The sequence below is a fragment of the Corvus hawaiiensis genome, chromosome 3, assembly GCF_020740725.1.
Source record: "Corvus hawaiiensis isolate bCorHaw1 chromosome 3, bCorHaw1.pri.cur, whole genome shotgun sequence".
Taxonomy (NCBI): domain Eukaryota; kingdom Metazoa; phylum Chordata; class Aves; order Passeriformes; family Corvidae; genus Corvus; species Corvus hawaiiensis.
The window spans coordinates 116,015,072-116,034,171 of record NC_063215.1 but is presented as its reverse complement, the minus strand read 5'-3'; the positions used below and the strand labels follow the sequence as shown (position 1 = coordinate 116,034,171).

The window sequence follows — 19,100 nt, the reverse complement described above, 5'->3', positions numbered from 1 at the left end:
GCAATGATGATGTTTATTATTTTTAATTTCTTGATTTTTTTCCTTTGTAAGCAATGTAAAGGGAAGAAAACTTAATTTTGTGAAATATGAGTCCTCTTTACTTTTAGAAAAGCTTTGTTTCAATTTATTAATTCCTTTTAGAAAAGGAAATAAAAGCTTTGTATGTAGGTATATGTGTGTTGTAATGCTCATTTTCAGAAAGGTAAATCTCAGTGCTTCTAATATGTGCAGTCTGGCATTGATTGTAAGTATAATAGGTTATTTCATGCTGCTTCTCTTTATATTCATGGTTATGATACTGAAATGTTAAGACCACACACAGACAACAAGATCTCCAGCCACTTACGCGTGTAAACAGTCTGGCTTTTTACAAAGTGGAAAAATATTTCTTGTGCAGCATTTTAACATGATCAGCATGTTAAGGCTCAATCTGCAACTGTGTCAACATTTCTTTGGCTGTAACCATTAATTCTGTAGCCTCTTGATAATATGTAAAATGTGAGACTGGTTTGTTTACTACTGGGATTTGTCAGCAATTACTGTCTGCATTTAGCTTAGTGCTTTCAAATATATAATAGATCAAACAGTTATTTTGCATCATCACTGTGGTTTTAGTAAAACAGAGGACTTTTTTATTCTTCCCGGCTGGCTTTGGGACCTTCAAAGGGCTATTGGAGCAATAATTTTCATAAATATTGTACTTACACCTTTTTGATATTGGTAGGCACAGGTACAATACATTAAATAACCTTCTGTAGCTACTGTTTGACATGAATTTAGCTATAGGGACAGGAATGCACATCTCCTTCAGCCTCAGTTATTGTGAGACTTGGCATGGCTTCAAAATAGCTGGGAATTTTTGTTTTCCTTATTTTTGTGTAATTAATGCATGTTTTCAGCATTCTTCTTACTGTCAGGAACTGCAAGTGCAGTGGTCATGTGCAATATTACCTAAGTGCCATATCATTTTCATCACAAAGAACTGAGGATTACAAGTTCTGATAGACAAGTTCTTCATATGGATATGTATGTATGGAGCTAATAAGAGTAAGATGGCATAAAAGCATTTTAATGGGCAATGTATCTGTTCAAATATTAACTGTTTGGGTTTATATAGTGTCTTTTATCTCTGTTCTCAAAGATAATTTATTAGCATATTTATGAATTTAGTTTCAACGTATTTTTGAGGTTTTGCAAGTAACAAAAAGAATGGTCCCCCAAACTTATCAGACAAATGTGCAGAACTTTGGTAAGGATTTTTTTGTTTAATTAGAAGTAGGCTGTAAAATCAGTTAGACTTGCCACTGCTCCTAAGAAGGTTGCCATTAATTAATTCTGTGATCTCAGGGGCACTTGATTAAAATACTTCGCTTGAGCTTTGCTTATGACTTTGTACAATTCTGAAGTGCTTTTTTTTTCTATGAGTATTTTATTTACAAGATAAAAATAATGGCACACCAGTACATAAGACCGATTAAAGATCTCAAAAATGCAGATACTGCAACAAGGATAAGGGAAATTGTTAGGGGAGTTCAGTTTTAGGGATAGTCAGCTGACAGAATGAGTTTTTATGTGAAACTCTTAAAAGGCAAACCTGCATTTTTGAAGTCAGTATTATAAAGTATTTAATAAATGTGTCAATATTACTGCTGGAGATTAATAAAGCTTTCAGTTTGTAGATCACTATCTTTTTATTTTTAAGACTTAAATGCTCTTTGCTGCTTAAATTCAATTGCCATTTCTTAGCACCACTCAAACCAGATGTTTTGTTAAAATTGGAATGAGTCTTTTGCCCAGTAAAGCCCTAAAATACTGTTCTCCTAAACAGCATATGAGCAAAGAGAATCGATGTTTCATCATTCCTGTTCTGCTGTCTGGCCCAGTTTCATTTCCTTTGATGAAAAAATGATAAATACAACTTACAAAGTGAGGCAGCAAATGATTTCTATCAGTTAGTTAAAACTAAATTCTTGATATTTGTTTTGTTTTCCAAGATTTTAAGTATTTAACTTAAATTACAAATTTCATGCAGATAAGTTGGTTTAGTAAAATAATTGGAACAGAACTTTTAACTCATTTACTCCCTGCAAAGGTGTTATTTTGGACATATCTACCAGCTATGTATCCAAGTCTTTTGCATGGTAACAAATCCCAGGCTTTAAGAAGCAGCAGTTTTGTGATGGAGCTTTGTGATGAGCCCTTTGCCCTTGGTTTGGAAATCTCCCCACCAAATTATACAGCTTTGGGAAAATCAGTTTTTAGATTCACTTTTCATTTAGGAAAACCCTCTACTGAGAGTGAATCTCCTGTGATCTTGGTGGCCTCTGCTGCACTGGAGATGAGAAAGGGGGGAGATGGAGCCTGTCCAGTTTGAAAGTAAAGAGAAAGGGTTGGATGATTTATTTAAACAAAATTTAAAAAATAATAATAAAACAAAACAAGAAAAAGAAAACAGCCCTGCAAACAGCAAAAAACTGTTTGAAGATTCTTGTTATTTATGGAGCAGAGCCTGGGAGTAGCTGGCATGGGAATGGGCTACAGGGATATTCAGTAGTTTGTGTGAGGAATAAAGACTGATGGTAGGAGAGCAGTGGAGCAGGAATGAGGAAAAAATGAACGATGGATGTCAATGCTGGAGCAGGGATGTGCAGGCTGTGTCAAGCTGGGAACTGAGCTAAAAGGTGGAGAGCAGGTTAGGAACAAGACAAGGTATGGAGCAGCAGGAGTAAAACAGGAGTTAATAGCTGCTTGATAATGAGATGAGGATTAGGAGTGGTGATACTCAAACTGATGAAAAATCTCGACTGGCAAGATTAATTGCTTGAAAAACTGTTTTCAGTGGCTTGAAACAGGGAAGAGATCAGGAATATCTAGATGCTGGAAAGCTTAAATTTTGAGAGATGATGGGCACAATTGTCTGTTTTATGTACCCCTTTGCACCCCAGAAGGAGAACCTAAGGCCCCTGAGGGGACACAGAGTGGCAAAACGTTTTATCCTTCCCCAGTGCTAATCCAAAGAAAGGCTGATGGTTTACTGCAGGTTAATTGTATTGATCCAGTCGGGGGAGAGGTCTGTGGGGCCTCCAATCCTGCCCATTTCCCTGTGGGAGTCAATGTCACCAGATGGCAGATTTTCCTTAATCACTTTTCCACCTGCCCTTACCAAGGTCATATTCAGAGACTGTTTAACTTCATAAATGTACTTGCAGTCATCAAGGAGCATGTGTGGTGTCCTTGGCCTTTTTGGAAGTCTTTCTGTAGGATATTGTGATTGTGTTTTATTATAGCATTGCTTCACTCTGTTTTTATACAGTTATATAAAATATTTCATGCAAAAAGGGTGTATTTCTCATGACGGCTTTTAAACACTTCTATATTTACCTGAAGTTTTTGAGAAATATTTGGTTGATAAAATTGAAGTATTTTTGTGGGCTGTTGTTCTTCAGTGTTTCTCTGAAAACCTAATGAAGGGAGGTTGAAGGCCATATTGAAAAACCTTAAAGCCAGCAAGATTTGGAACATCTAGCCCTCCTACCATGTTATAATCATTAATATTAATGAACTAAAATGTTTACACACCCTGATCACTATTCTTCTCTTTGATGTTAATTACATTACAGTAGATCATGAGTTCGTTCTTCATATCAGTCAAGTAAGGAAATATTTCCTCTTCATTTACCTGTGCCCCTTAGCAACACAGTAGGTCTTAGTCATTGTTGAATAACGTGTGGTTTTGCTGCCTTTGCTATATACAAATGCTTGTCTTTCCATCTTTTTAAAAAGCCCTGAGTGGAGCTTTGTTACTAAATTCAAGCAAAAAATAATATAAAGATATAAATACATGGATATAGGTGAGTATAATGAAGCTTAATAGTGTTCTTGGACATGTTAAAACCAAGTCATCTTTTTTTTTTTTTCTTTTTTGTCTTGCTCTTATTAATGTGAATCAGATGAAATGGATGGTGTGTTCACTTGCCTGTGAACTGTCTGTGTGGTTCTTGACATCCAGGAGCTGTAATCTGTCATGTGCTGTCATCTCTGTTCCTTCATTGCTTTTACCAAAGACAGTTGTGCAGCTAGCATACTATCAATTTTTTAAATTAAAAAATGAGCTGCTGCTTTCCAAAGGGTAATTCCCTCTCAATCTGTAAAGTAGGTATGGTTTTTTGTTGGTTTTTTTTTTTCTTTTTCCCATGTTGAAATTAATGGAAAAAAAGGTAGGTTTTTAAACTTAATTTAACCAGGTTACTCTTTCCTGTGTGGCTCTTAAAAAAGATGCAGACTTGTAGGAAGTGAAATCTCAGCCACAGCTGTTCTAGCTCTGCAGATATTGTTAAAGTTCCTCACTTGGCACAGCCCTGTCTTTGGTAGGTGATTTTTGCAGCATGTGAGGGTTCATCCTTGGGTTTTGCTCCTGTGGTTTTCACACTTACAATTGTATGACAAGGGTGGGTTTTGTAACCAGTGAAATCACATTATATTAGTAGCATCTGCTGTCATGTATTTTAATATAAAATTTGTGACTTCTGGTAGGCATTGCTTAGGTTCCATCAGCAATGTTGCTGCTGCATGCAAAGAGGCCTTTCCTCCTGTCAGCCTGGTCTCTTGAGCACAATGGATTTCCAGTGCAGTGGGTACGGGTGAGTATTGTACCCGGAAGGAAAGAAACTTTCTGCCCTGTAATATGATCTGTCAGTTGGAGAAATGCTTCACAGATCTGTTTATCTGCTGCCCGCCAGGGTAAATACCACTGCTGCATTGCCTAGAAGAAAGGGGAAGTCTATTTCCTACAAGTGATCTTGAAATTCATCTCTGAAAGTCTTCAGCAGAATGCACGTGGATTTTTGCTGTTGAAGCTGATTGCAAAGTTTTTAAATGTTAAGAGTTGCATGTCTTCTGGGATTATTGTTAATTTTATTTGACTATTTGAAAAATTTAATTGGGAATGTAAAACTTCTACTGGATCTACAACCTTAAAGATACTGATGGATAAGTTTTGTCCTCAAGTACAACAAATTGAGTCTCTAAGTGTGTCTGTAAACTTGTTCTGCATCTGTGCAGAGGTGTTACAATGGCAGAATCTGACCATGTCTTTTAAAAATCTATGCTTTTCAATTGCTTCTACTATCGGTGATATCCTTTGGTTTTATAAGATGGATAATTAATAACGTTTTTTTGAAAATATTTTTTTCTTAAGCATCTGTATCCAGAAGTACGTACAGGAATCTTTATTATCTTAAAAGGGACTGTGAAAACAAGGTAATTAAACATAATGCAGCATTAGAAAGACTGTAGTCTTAAAATCTGGTTCTGTATTATGCCAAATGGATCTTTACTTCTGCTGTTTCCATATGAGTGAAAGTGCTGTTGGCAGATAAGGTTTACAGCTATAGATTCATGCAGAATTTTCTTCTAAAATTCCAACACTTTCTTGTAATATTGAACCATAAGGATATTTAAAGCAGTTACTACTTAATTTCCCATGAATATTGAGTGAGAGCACTTTTTAAAAGCCCCTGGAAAGCAGACCTAAATACAAATCTTGTAACATCAAAACTTCAGTGGACTCTGGCAGGTTACATTTCTTTCATACTTCTGTATTTCCTTTGAAAGAAAAGCTTTCCCAGATGGTCATTGCAGGGTACTGAATGAAACCAGTAATTTTATGTAAGCATGTAAGTTCATAGCTATGTCAGAATTCCTTATTTGGCTGCTGGATTCTTTGCAGAGGTTTTTTTCATTTTTATCTTTACACTGTTAAATGAAGGCAAGTTGAGGGTAAGATTATCTGCAGGGTCAGAGAGAAACTTCAAGCATGATGGGCAAAGTATCCTTACCGAGTTGGAACTAGAAATAAACACACAAAGGGAAAGATAGGGCCATACTGATAGTTATAAATTAAGTGTCAAGGTTTCAAATCTGGGAAAGGATCATCAGAATTTATAAAGTTCTATTTAAATAGTCCATTCTCCTCACTTCAGACATCTGTTACTGGTTATTGTTTGAGTGACCACCATGTACATTATACAAAAAGGAATGTGTTTTTTGTAAGATCTCTGCTAATGTGGCAGATAAAATCCCAGTGTTTGATAGCAGTGCCAAAGGGCAAAGAGGTGCTGAACAATATTCCTCATCTTTACCATAACTTTCCTTCCTGGAAAAACAGGCTTTGACAGTGGGAAAATGAAGACTGAGATAAGGAGAGGTGGAAAGAGGCTTGGGAACTGAGAGTGATATAGACCAGAACTTGAGCAAGCTGGGGAAAAAGTCTTCTCTTAGGCTGATGCACCAATAATTTTTTTTGTTGATTACAAATAGGAGTTATATCTCCATGCTATGGCAATAAATTAAAAGGACTAGCAAGCTAAGGAGCAGTTGTTTTTGTTGGCATGGAGTGTAATCTGGGCCTAGTTTTTACATCTCTAGCAACTGATTATTGCCTCGTATAAAGTAAAATGCACTGGTTTTATTAATGTGAAATGCTGCATCAGTCTCCAAATTTCATTTTTTCAGAGAAGCAGTATTAGAACTGATGAAAATTATTTGCTTACTCCTCAGGAGAGATGAAGCAGTTGACAATGATGGTTCTCTTGTTTTTATTGATCATGGGCATTAAGTTTCAGTACAGCAAACAGGGAAGTTTTTTACCTTTAAACTGTATTTCTTTCACCCTTGGAGAGCTAAGCAGGTGGATACAGGTTATGGAAAATTAGATGTGCTGCAGACATATTAAGTAATTCCGTTTTAATTTTCCATTTTAACATCTTGCTGGGTAGACATAAACACTGCAATTAAGCAGGATTTAATTCAGCCAGGTGACATCTTAGATGCCCGATAATAGATGGCATAGCTGAATTTATTGAGCTGCTTTCTCCTGTCAGTTTTACTGTAGCCCTTGCCTGTTTAGAAGATGCATTAAGGAGGAATTTTGACCTTGGCAGGTGTCGAGAAAGTCTTGTATTTAAATTCAGGAAAAATGTCATGGAAGAATTAGGAGACCTTTGACAGTTTTTTTGCAATAGGGTTACAGATGGAGCAGGGAGAAAAAGAATCTAGTGAATGTACAAATATGTGTATTTTTGGATAGAAAATGATAAAAATAAGAATTTTGAGAGAATGTTTTACAGAAGGTGGGGCTTTTTTTCCAGCAGTTTGGTTCATTTTAGGGGAAATATGGAAGACAAGTGAAGCAGAATTAGCCATTAGCTTACGCATGATTCTCTATATTTGCACACAACAGGACAGGGTGCTAAGATGCATTTGTAGAGTTTTGCTATTTACTAATATGTTAAAGAGCTGACCTTTTTGAAACATACGCATTAACTTTGGAATCATAATGTTCTCAGCTGCAAAAGAAACAATAGGTATTAATACACTTTACTAATTTTATTTTGTTGTAGTTAATTTGTACTCTGCACTGGAATAAGTACACAGAAAGCCACCGTTTAGAGTATGTGTGAAGAATGAACTTTGGCAGATGTTGCTCTTGTTAAACTGTCCTAGCTCCATGTATGTGAGAGTGCCTTGTATGATGGGACTAGAAAGTTGTCAGTTCAATATCTGACGTCTGTGTTGGGTGAATTAGCACAAACTCCAGTGGGGCAGAATAAATGGATATCAGGATTAGTGTAATACATTGGGAAAAAGTCAAAACACCGATTATAAACAGGAGTCAAGCATCACAGCCTTCTGGCATCTTTACAGGAGTGAGTCTAAGAACAGGGAAATCTGGTTGCCATAACCCATTCAGGTTCTCCAGAAGGGATTGACAAGGTGCTTCACCAAAGGCTCCTGAAGTGAGCTGGAAAAGAAGGTCCATGCACAGATTCCCTGGCTGAAGGATGAAGGTGGATGAAGGCGGTACTGGCGTTGAACAGGGAACTCTGGAGCAGATGCTGTATTTGTAAAGGACCTGAGAAGGGAGCTGAGTTACAAAAGGTTAAAATGCAGTTGTGCAAAAAATCTCAAAGTATTGAGTGACATGATGATTTGAAATGAACTAGAACATGTGATTCCTAATGGCATGTGTGATTGGATTTGCCACACGATGTTGTAGATGCAAATATTCAAGCAGTTTTATGAACCAGTTAACAAATTGTGGGAGAACACAGTCACGGATGACTTCCAAATACAGATGCATCTTATGAGATATAAAACCCAGGGTCTCATGTTGACAAAAGTCTAATATATCTGCTGAGGAAAGTATCATTATTTGCTTATGTTTTTAACCTTTTCCTGTAGACTTCTTGTTTCTGTCAGAGCATACGGGTCGGTATATAACCCAATATAACATTGTATATATTTAATGTCTACATTTTGTTGCATAAAATCAACACTATTTATCATTTTCAGTGATTTTAATGTTTTCCACGTGTATTAGGATTGGTGCTAATTATCACTGGAATTTTTCTAAACATAATTGTGGGAAATATTTCCCACATATTCCCAATTAGTAACATAATCCACGGGAAACTTGGAAAAAAAAATAATACAAAGGCTTTGAAATGTAAAACTTTTTAAAAAGGCATTCCCAAATAGCAGTTGAAATCCTAGGTACTGGTAGTGTGTTTTGACTGTACTAAAATTATGTCCTTGTTTCTTTAAGGCAACAGCTTTTTTGATCCCAGTGAAACAGAGAAATGGTTTTTTGAGAATAAATCAATGCTTCTTGCCATTCCATCCCTCTCCATCTGTAAAATAGAGCTTCTCTGAAATCTTGAGAGCATGTTGTTTCTATTATTCTTCATAATAGTGAAAATGAACAATGTGTTACCCATAATGTCTGTACATTGTGTTTTTCACAAGTGTTTTTCCTTGGGTTTTCATGATGTGATTGACCACATGTGAATATCATACCTATCAGTGCATGTAGTATGAAAAAGAATTATAAAAACTGGCAAAGCCAGCTAGAGATTAGGCTCTACTTATGCAAAGTACTGAATTTGTTTCTTTAAATGTTTGTTTTCATGTTAGAAACAATCACACTTTGTTTGGATTTTCCTTTCCACTATTGGAAGAGACTGGAGTCAATTAACTGATTTTTATAAATTTTTAGAAGAAAAATGGTCAACACTTCCCAACCTCAGAAACTGAGTTGCAGGAAGAGGAATATTTGCAGAAGGATTCACTTTTACGAATTAGAACTGTTTGGTGAGCCTGCTGTGGGGGCATGTAAATAAATACTGATTAACCTGTGCAACTTAATGCTGTACTCACCTGCCTTCCTTAAAGGTCAGGGATGGGTTACTGGGGCCTCCTGAAGGCCTGAGGTTGGAGCAGAGTCAGGTGCACTTTTTCAGCTGTATCTGATTTAAGTTAAGGTCTTGTCATCCACCACCTGCTTTTCATTGCCCTGTCCTCCTCCCAGCAGTTACCACTTAAGTTTGTTAGGAGAGATATATGAATAGTCACTTCCTATTTATTTCTGTCAAACTCAGTAGATTTTAGGATGCATTTTCAAAAAGATGTTGAATCAAAAGTGGTTCAGGTAGGGGACAGTTATACCTGTTCAGCTCTGGTTGGTGGTAACCTGTGGGAGATGTGAGATGGAGGCAGTCTAGGGCACGGATGGACAAATGGGGAAAGTGCTTCCTTAGCAGGTTGTGTTTTAGTCCCAGGAGCCTTTCTGGTGACAAACACTCCACCAGGTACTTTTCACAGTTGATTCTTGCTCTTCACCAGCTCCTCAGTGTTCAACTATGTTAATATTTTACATATTTTTATAAATTACTTGTTGCTCCTATTCTTTTTGTATCCATTTTTCTTTTTTATTTAAGCACGAAGTCTATTTATTACATACTCTGTTCAATGCCAGATGAAATGATTTTTTTTTTTTGGACATTAAAAAAAAATTATATTCCTTTGCTTGCCAGCTGGTAATTCCTTGAGGTTTTTGCTGATCTGTTTCCATTTTGAAATATGAGGTATTCTCCATCATCTGATTCTGCTTTTTCAGCAGTAAAATTTAGAGCATCACTTTTTCATTTGAAAGACTCATCTGTTTCTTCCCTTGTACCTTTGTAGATAAAGCATTGAATATTTTGTTGAACTTTCCTCTTCTTCTGCCCTGTGTTGACTTAATATGCTCCCACTTAATAGAAGGATTTTGTCCAAAGGGTGTCACTTTTGTAATATGCCTTCTTCAGCAGTGAGTCACTTTTTTCTTACGCTCTTTCTGAAAAAGCCTTGTTGCTGTTCGGAAACTTTCCTGGCTGGGTTCAGACAACTCAGTTAAAACACAGAGTTAAAAAGAACTTCTTTTACATACTTGGAAAATGCAACATTTCAACCATTTCAGTAAATTTAACAATATTAAGAAGTTTGGCTCGGTATACCTTTTTAGCCAATAAAAATACTTTTGCTTTATGTATTTGTCTTAAAGTCTGATCATGTGCAATTGATGTATCTTTAATCTGTTAAATTATTTTGGCATAAAGATTTAGCATCTGCAAATATTTTATATTGAAACATGGGCTGCAGATGTTGGGTTTGGTTTTGTGTTGCCTCCTGCTTCCCCGTTCAGTAGCCGCGTGCTGCGGTAGGTAACGTTTTCAGGAGAGGCAGGGAAGGAAGGGAGTTCCACAGCAGGTAAGACCTTGTCTCTTAGAATAAAAAAGGAATCTGAAATAATTGCAAAGTTGGACACGTGGAACAATTTCCTGCGTGGGACCTGCCCTCACATCCCCATTCTGTTTTTGTGAGAGGGAAGTCAGCCCATCCCTGCAGCTGTTGGACAAATAACTCAGAAAGATAGTCATGAGTGCATTATGTGCTGGAAAACCTCTGCTCCTTCACCCCAGCAATGTGCACGTTACCTTGTGAAACGAACACTGTGGTTTGCCTCTGCTTCACCTTAGGGGAACCTTGTAAATTGTGTTTTCATGCTATCTGATGGCTGGATTTATTTCCTCTGACAGAGTTTACATCAGAAGATACTGAGGGTGGTGTCTTCACCTAATATTTATTGCACTTCGTTTTCTGATATATGCAGAAATACATAAAATCAGGTGGTACATTGCTAATTTCCTCAGCCCTTCTCTATGGTGGTTCTTTTCATGCTGAACAAATCCATCCATAACTTGCCAATACATACTTGGTGATCTTTTGTTGATGCTTTAAAGTCTGGCAGATTAATATTAAAATACAGCATGTAAAGCATGTATGGGAAAACCTGTGAAAATCATTTAACAAGTTGAATGTCTGAAAAAGGCCCTCAAACCTTTTTATTACTGGCTGTAATTTCTTCAAAAAATTATATTGTCATGTTACAGTTGGCAATCTTTAGGAGTTCTGGAAGCTTTAGTAATCATGGCAGTTGTTTTGATACCTATTGCTGTAGTATCTGATGACTACAAACCGAGTAATTCAGCCTTGCAGGGTGTTTTGTACAAGGTGTGTATGAGTGCCTTTGTCTCTCCACCTGGGGAAGAAATGAAATCCCTGTACTGATTTTGTAGAACCCCAAAGGAGGTCCCCCATTCCAGTTTAGTACAGCGGTGGCAATTCAATTCTTCTCATGAATTGCTTTCATAATACCAAACTTTTATTATTGATAGCGCAGGGTAAGAACTCGGTAAGATAATAATCTTTATCTGCATCCACTTACCAATGATGAGGTGATACACAATAATGTGTTATCCTGTGGCACTCCGTTGGTGTGGCTAAGCCCTAGGAAGTGTCCTTAAAATTAAGAATTAATTGCATTTGGGTAGATTGTGAATATGTTCACTTCTCCAGTTAATACGGCCGCTCACCTTCCCCAGCCTGAAGTGGCATAAAAACAGGTTGTTGCAGACATGGGTATTTCATCATTGCTTGCTTGCAATGATTTAAAAAATACCATAGTTTTTAGAATAATACTTCACAACAAGAGGGTGAAAGCAGCTTGTTGGAATCTCAAATTATCTTTTTATTATCTTGAACAAATACTGTGCTGCTATTTCTGTTTTTCTGGATCAGTCCTGACACAGGCAGGGACATGGTGTATATCCTTTCAAAACAATGGTGAGATTGCACTGTTACTTGGAGATTTTGCCCTAAGGAAAAACTTGCTTTTTGCAATTGTTTGAGCTCCAGCTACACGACTCGTTTCAATATGTGGGCTACAAAACCTCCTACGGAATTGGGATCAGACCAGCACAGATTGACAACCTAAATTATGCTTAATTCTCTCATGCAATTTAGGCCTCTTTTTCAACATTGTTCCTGATAGAGCAGTTCTCTGAGACCAGTTCAGATGTTTAGATTAAGTAATTACTGCTTAGCCTGACTGTGGGTGATGAACTGAAGGCGCTGTTTGCACTGCAGCGTTCCTACATTGCTGAAAACATGCAGCTCTTTTACCTCGGCAGGTGCTCGGCTCTCTGAAGGAGGTGTCTTCATTAATTTATTTTAATCTGTTGATTTGGGTGGATCGCTCACAATTATGTGCTTTAACAACAGTGTGTTAGTCCTCAATTTGCAAGTCTCCTGTGTCATACACAGCTCCATCAGATCTGAAACTCCTTAGGTTTTTCTATGTTCTCCTCAGGGCTGAATAATTCACAAGTATTTCTTGTTTTCTTTTTCCTGTAATTTCTTAAGTTTAATATCCTGTCCATCTGCATCTGTTAAGAGTCTAAAATGCTGCCTTGATGTTGCATCCTAGTTTCATGTGTTGTCAGGCCACATTTATCAAAGGTGTGTTCTAAAGGCTTGTTCTCTGCTTGCACCTCTTTGCTTGGCATGGGAACCTCTCAGTGTGATCTTAGTGTGCCTATAACTTATTGATTGACTTTTCAGATAACTGCTTCTTCTCTTCCACTAAAACACCAGAAAATTAAATACTCCTCCCTTCAGGAATTTTTCATACATAAACTATACTTCTAAAAAAAGCAAGCCAACCAGTTGTGAAAGATTACTTAGATATAACTCTTATGCAGGTTATAAAACGGGGAATTTCCTCCCTGCTTTTGGAAAGTCTGAATGCACTTTAGATTGTCCAATTCCTGCTGAATCCGTGTATAATTGAGTACAGCTATCTTTGAGGATAGATTTTCAAGTTAGACCCCGTTCTAACTTGACCTTGATCTGCTTCTCCCTTTTTACTGTTGCAGTGACCCCACAGATCTTTGAAAGCCGGGAATTTAAAAGATCTAGGTGATGTTAGCTGATGGCTATAATCCTTCTTCAGTAAGAAGGATTTATTTATTGAAACTGTTCTCAACTTTAGTATATAAATTTATAACAAAGTACAAGCTTTGTACAATTTCCAGAACCAAGCAGCTCCTATTCAGAAAAAAGGTCAAAAGTGGAATGTAACTTTTTTATCCCCACTCCGACATTTGCATCGTATTTCTTGAGCATTTTGAAAAGTGGACTTATGTCATGATTTTCTAGAGGGATCCTGGTTTTGGCTTCTTCTGGAGGCTTCTCTCATTTGTTCTGCTCTGTTTCTGAATCAGCTGTTTAGAAATCTTTCTATAATTGCAAGTTCCTCTTGTTAGGTGAGCTCCTGATTAATCTCATGACAGTAAAACCATTCACTGGTGACCTTTTGGTTCCTGAAAACCCCTGAAATAGAGAGTTGGAAAAACACCTTGCTCTGAGCATTAACCAGTGAAACACTATTTCTGTGCAACTTTGCTGCCTGTGAAAAAAAATTCTATTATTCCCCTCCCCCCCCGTACTTTTTTTGGTTTGTTTTTTGTTTGTTTGGGGGTTTTGTTTGTTTATTTTGGGGGTTTGTTTGTTTTTTTGTTTTCTTTGGGGGTTTTTTTGTTTCCCTTGGACAGCCCTCCCCCCAAAAAAAAAAAAAAGAAAAAGGAAAAGAAACAAAAAATGAGCAAACCCCTGGAGATTCTGGAGAAAAATATGTGGAAAAGTCATACACATATCAAATTGTAACTTCATCTACTTAAAAGAATGAGAAATGTACGGTGTTAGCTGTCACCAAAGTTCCTCTGTCCCTTGTTAGCCGTCAGCAGTGGTGGTGGCATAAATAACTATCCTGACTCCTGTGTTTATACAGGTTGAGGCATTTAAGTACTGGAACAGTGTCCTCTATGGTTCGGGAAACTCTGCATTACCTCCAATCATTGTGCTCCTAGACATGCTTGTAAATGAAAGTTAAATTAATGTTGTATAATGACAGATAAATCTCTTGTACTGTATGCTCACTTGCTTAAGTGATTTTTGCCTCTTGCTATTTAAGAGAAAAAGTCAAGATACTATAAATCATTGGTGCTAAAAGTATAAACAAAAGAAAACAAGTCATTTTCTTTGGGATCAGAAAGATAAAGGAGGAGAATAAACTTCTAATAAGCCCAGAAACGTGAATTTTGTCATAATACAGTTGGCATAGTGTATAGACCAATGACAATACATAATTATACTTAATGCTGCAGATGTTAGAACTTGCTTGATTCAATGCAGAACACTTACTGATTTTCAGAAAGAACTTACGATGGAAAATATTTCAATTCTCCTGTTTATTTTAAGACAAGATATTTCACATAAGCTTTTTATGTGTGGTTTTTTTTATTTTTTCCCACAAAATCTCTTGGCTGTGCTTTTGCCAGCTGGAGACTGGACATGATAACGTCCTATCAATTTTGTCACAATGCCACAAAGAGCTTCCAGTGGCATTTTTGAGTGGTCATTGGGATCAAGTCTATTTTTTTTTTTTTTTTAATTTTAGCTATAATCTAAGACTGGAATAAAATTCTCTCTGTAACTAACAAAGTAGCACAGTGCTCAGGGAAGAGGGAACAGTAAGTAAACAGTTCCTATGTGTTCATCATGGAGCAGTTTTGGAGTTTTGAGTGTGTAAAGGTTGCAGCTCGGCTCCTTCCCACCCATTCCAAAAATCAGCCAAACTATCAGATGTTTCTGTTCCAACTCAGCTTCAATTAATTCTGACCCTCCAGCCCACATCCGTAATCTCAGAAATGGGAAACCCTAATATGTGTCTTGGGAGGCTGGTTCTCCAGTGCTGTCTGCTTTAATGATATAGCACATTTGGAGTGGTGTAACTGAATACAAACCCACCATGCTCGTCTCCAGCATCCCAAGGACTTTCTGTTTTTAAGGACTAGTTTTATGCTGTTCAAGTGATGCAGTTTAAGGAAACAAGAGTACCCATGTAGGAACCCACTGATTGTAAAAATGAGTATAGCAATAAAAAGTATTTATTTGGGTTTATTTATTCATTGGGGATTTGCAATAATAGTTCACTGTCTAATATGTGCTTATTTCAAGGTTTCAGCAGGTTCTGAGCAGATGAATTTGCTTGACTGACCACTTTGTGTTGGGTTTCGTTCTATTTACGTTACATGTCTGGTTATATTTTAAATTTGCAGAGGCTATGAAGTGTTTGATGTAGTCGTATAAACAATTTGATTTCTGAAAAGATGTTCTGAATTAGATGCCATTGCTGTACAACAATATACTAACAACATTCTGAGATCATTTTAAGCCCTTTGTTTAGTAACACAATGAATGTCATTAGACTGTTAGAGTAAGAATGTGAACATTAAAAACAGCTTGTAAAAATGAAGAGTTTTTGAAATCTAGAACTATGGGGGATATCAAATTGGAGCATCTGCTTCTGTCTTTAATTTTTGAGTGAAATGTTTTCCTATTGATTCTTGACAAATGTGTTTCCCATCAAATCAGGCATTCAAGTTTCAGTTTTGACAATCACACCTCAAAAAACAATTTTCAGTGCAAATTTTGAGATGGATGTTGAAAGCATGAAATTAAAAGTTGCCATTCTTTTTGTTTGCCTTTCATTTGTGGTACTTAGGAGTCACGAGTTGCATCTGGCAGCCATGCTGACTGGAAACACTTCATTTCCACTAAAATAAAAGCTAGTATTTTCATGGAATTGCATGTCATCAGAGTAAAAATAAAAATAGAAACTTCTATAAGAGCATCAGATCTGCTAATATAAAACTGTGTTCGTTTTTCTTCCACTTGCCTCTGTTCCCTGCAATTATTTGTATTGGCATTTAGTCTGTACTTGTCTTTTGCTGCTGGAGCAGCCAAAGTTGTATTGAGCTGCTCAGTATAAATATCATCCCTACAGCTGTACCGTGTGAAGGCACATAAAGCATAAGTCAGGTGTAGCTCTAGCAGGTATTGTGCAGCTCAAGAATGCAGGGGAGCCTGCGTGGGAGCTGTCGCTCATATCACGTCCAGGACTTATGAAAAACAGGGTGTAGTGAGGCTCATGAAGGTTTGTGCTTGTATTCTCTGACTCCTCATCTTCCTCTTTGCCTGTGCCAGTTGTGCATCCCTGTGTCCTGTCCCAGAGCTGTTCTGGTTGTGTGGCAAAACTGTTGGCTTGTGGTTATTGAAATATTTTCAGGTGTGCTGTCTACAAGAAGAGTGCTCCAAAGCTTAGAGGGATAAAAATCTTCCATGGGGAAACCTTGTCTCTTATAAGGATTTATGCACTATTTATATGTATTTGTTTTTTCTTTGAAGTACTACAAATGTTAGGTGTGTTTGTAAAATTTTAAAGATAATTCTAACTGTACCGTTATGTAGTTTTGAATGTGGTTTGTTATTTTCTTTTTTCCCAGTTGTTTTGAGATTGGCAACTGAGACAAATAGTGCCATTCAGAAGAAAATAATTACAAGCATTCTCTCTCCTTGAAAAACAGGTCTATACTTTGCATCTGTATCTATATATAAAGTTTTGTAGTCATTAGAAAATGATGCCAATTAACATGGAGCATTTGATAATTTGAATTTTCTTGATGTATCAACTACTTGTTTGTTGTTATTAGTGCTGAACCATGAATAATTTACTGGCTTTCACTTTAATCTGCAGCGTCTGCTAACTTTGAAGTTCAGTAGTCAATTTAAAGTTTGCTGGAGCTGACTAATGATTCACCAGAGATTTTTGTGAGATATTTTGTCATCCATTTAAAGCTTGGAAAGGTTTGCTGTTGCAGCCATCTGGCAATTCTTGGTTCTCTGGAGAAAAGAGAAGCCTTTTGATACAATAGATCAAAGCATTCTGCTCTTTCAGTGACTGATACCTATAAGTAACTTAGAAGTTTCTCAAAATGATTTCACAACGCCTGTCTCATTTGCCAAACTTTTGCATTCTAGCTACAATACAACACTGGCCATGAATTACATTTTAATTATATTTGCATCATTATTTAGAAACTTCTGTTTGCAGTTGATTTACAGATCCAAGTGTTCTATAAACCAAGAGGTTTTTAATTTACCAAATACGCTGCTATGATTAATAAAATCAGTGCTAAATCTTGTGGCTCTTAGTGCTAATGGCATAGGTAAGGGTACTCTCAGCAACTGTACTTGTGCTATACCATAAGCCTGAGATATTGATGTATCCCTTAGACTGTAGGTGATGTAAAACTAGAGTCTAAAACCATATATCCCACTATTTGTAGAACTAACTCTGTTAGCAGTTGGAATTCTGAGATTGGGCTTTGCAGATGTTTGGCAGTGAAGAGCAGATATGGAGAGAGTGAGTGAGGACAGGAGGTGAGCACTGCAACATCCCTTGAAACGAGCCCAATCTCACGCCGGATGGTCCGTGCACATGGGAGGTTTGTCTGGGATCAGGATGTTGTTTCTATTCCGTCAGACATTCCGGATGTGCAGTTGCCATGACCGCACATGTCCAGTCTTCTCACAGAGTGACTTCATTGCATCACAAGTGCGCCACAAGCAGCCAAGCCAGAATGATTAAATTGGCTTTTACCTTGCATGTTATTTAGTTAAAGGGTGTCTGAGTGAGATTTGGTGCTGGGTTTAAAAGGGAACCCATTAGCTTGTAATGCCCCATATCTCTGTGCAGGACAGGAGGCAGCAGTGAATAAATGCCCAGTGGAACTGGGATGTGTTCATGCCATTCACTCTTCCTGGTGTTAGTTCATTGTAATGATTGATGTACCAATGAAAGAAAATAATCCTTGTCTGTCACACTGTCCTCAATCAAAACCTATCAAGGAATTTCAGAAATAGCTGATGTGTCTTGGGATGTAGCCTATATCACCCTACTATCTCTATGTAGTCTTTGGTAATAGGTAAGCCTTATTATTTAACCATTCAAAGTACAGTAATGACTAAATGGCAAATGTGGTATATACCAAATATCCACTGACAAGTCCTTCAAACTTGGCTGTTCTTTACATTAGGCAGCTTGGAGAGAGGAAAAGACTTCTAAGATGCTGAATTTTTAAGTACTGAATAAACTTTAAACACCAACTGGATAATTAATGTGGTACCAAATTTTCAGAAAATAGAATGATGTGAGTTTGGTGAAGGAAGAGCTAATTTTTCACACATTAAAATTTGCTTGAACTCAGATTTAAAAGTGGCATTTAAATAGCAGAAGAAAATTCCACATACTTCTGCTTGTTATATTTCAGTGAGCTATCCAAGATAGGTCTGGTGCTCTTGTTTCTTGTCCACAAACAATGATAAATTTGTAATTGCGTACTTCATAAACTTCCACAATTTAGTGTTCTGCCTGCTGTAACTCTGAATCAGATGCATGTGCTTACCTGATTGTTTATCTCCCCGTCTGCTCAACATGTGCTTCCTAGCAGCTACAGTTCAACATGTTTTTTCTTCTTTTTTTTTTTTTTTTTTTCCAGTGTGGGAACTTTGCTGTCTTGGTGGATGTTCATATTTTGCCTCAAGGCTCCAGTAAAGACACCAGCTGGTTTTCAGATCATGAGAAAGAGGTACAACAAATATCAATTCTACTTCAAAAGCATGTGGCTGCAGGGAAAATGTTGGATTGCCTTGAACTGTTCAGAATTTTTCAGTGTTATGAAAATATTGTTAGTTATACCTAAGCATCAGTGGTTGCTGTGGGACCCCTAAGTCAACCATATGTGCTTTTTGGGTCACTAATGACCACTTTAAATTTGCTTTTTAATTTTTAAACTCTGTGTGTGTGCACATATATGCATGCATGCAATGTGGATTCTTCTGACTTAGCTTTTGATTTAAAAAATATGTTTCTCATGAACATTTGTAAATTATCTTCTGTGATATAAACCAGATTGTGCCAGGTATCGTTTTCTTGGTGAAATATCTTTCTATTAATTTTCTTTTTTCATTCTGAGAAG

At 37.0% G+C, this 19,100-nt stretch overlaps 1 protein-coding gene across 4 annotated transcripts in view; it reads left to right on the top strand.

Annotated features, from left to right (window-relative positions):
- The window catches only part of LOC125323155 (SLX4 interacting protein), a 72,137-nt gene that overhangs the window by 17,236 nt on the left and 35,801 nt on the right, over nucleotides 1–19,100 (top strand). For all 4 annotated transcript variants that reach the window (XM_048297835.1, XM_048297834.1, XM_048297836.1 and 1 more), the window contains exon 4: nucleotides 18,621–18,710. In XM_048297835.1, the coding sequence (XP_048153792.1) occupies nucleotides 18,621–18,710 (90 nt within the window). The remainder of the gene's footprint in view (nucleotides 1–18,620; nucleotides 18,711–19,100) is intronic.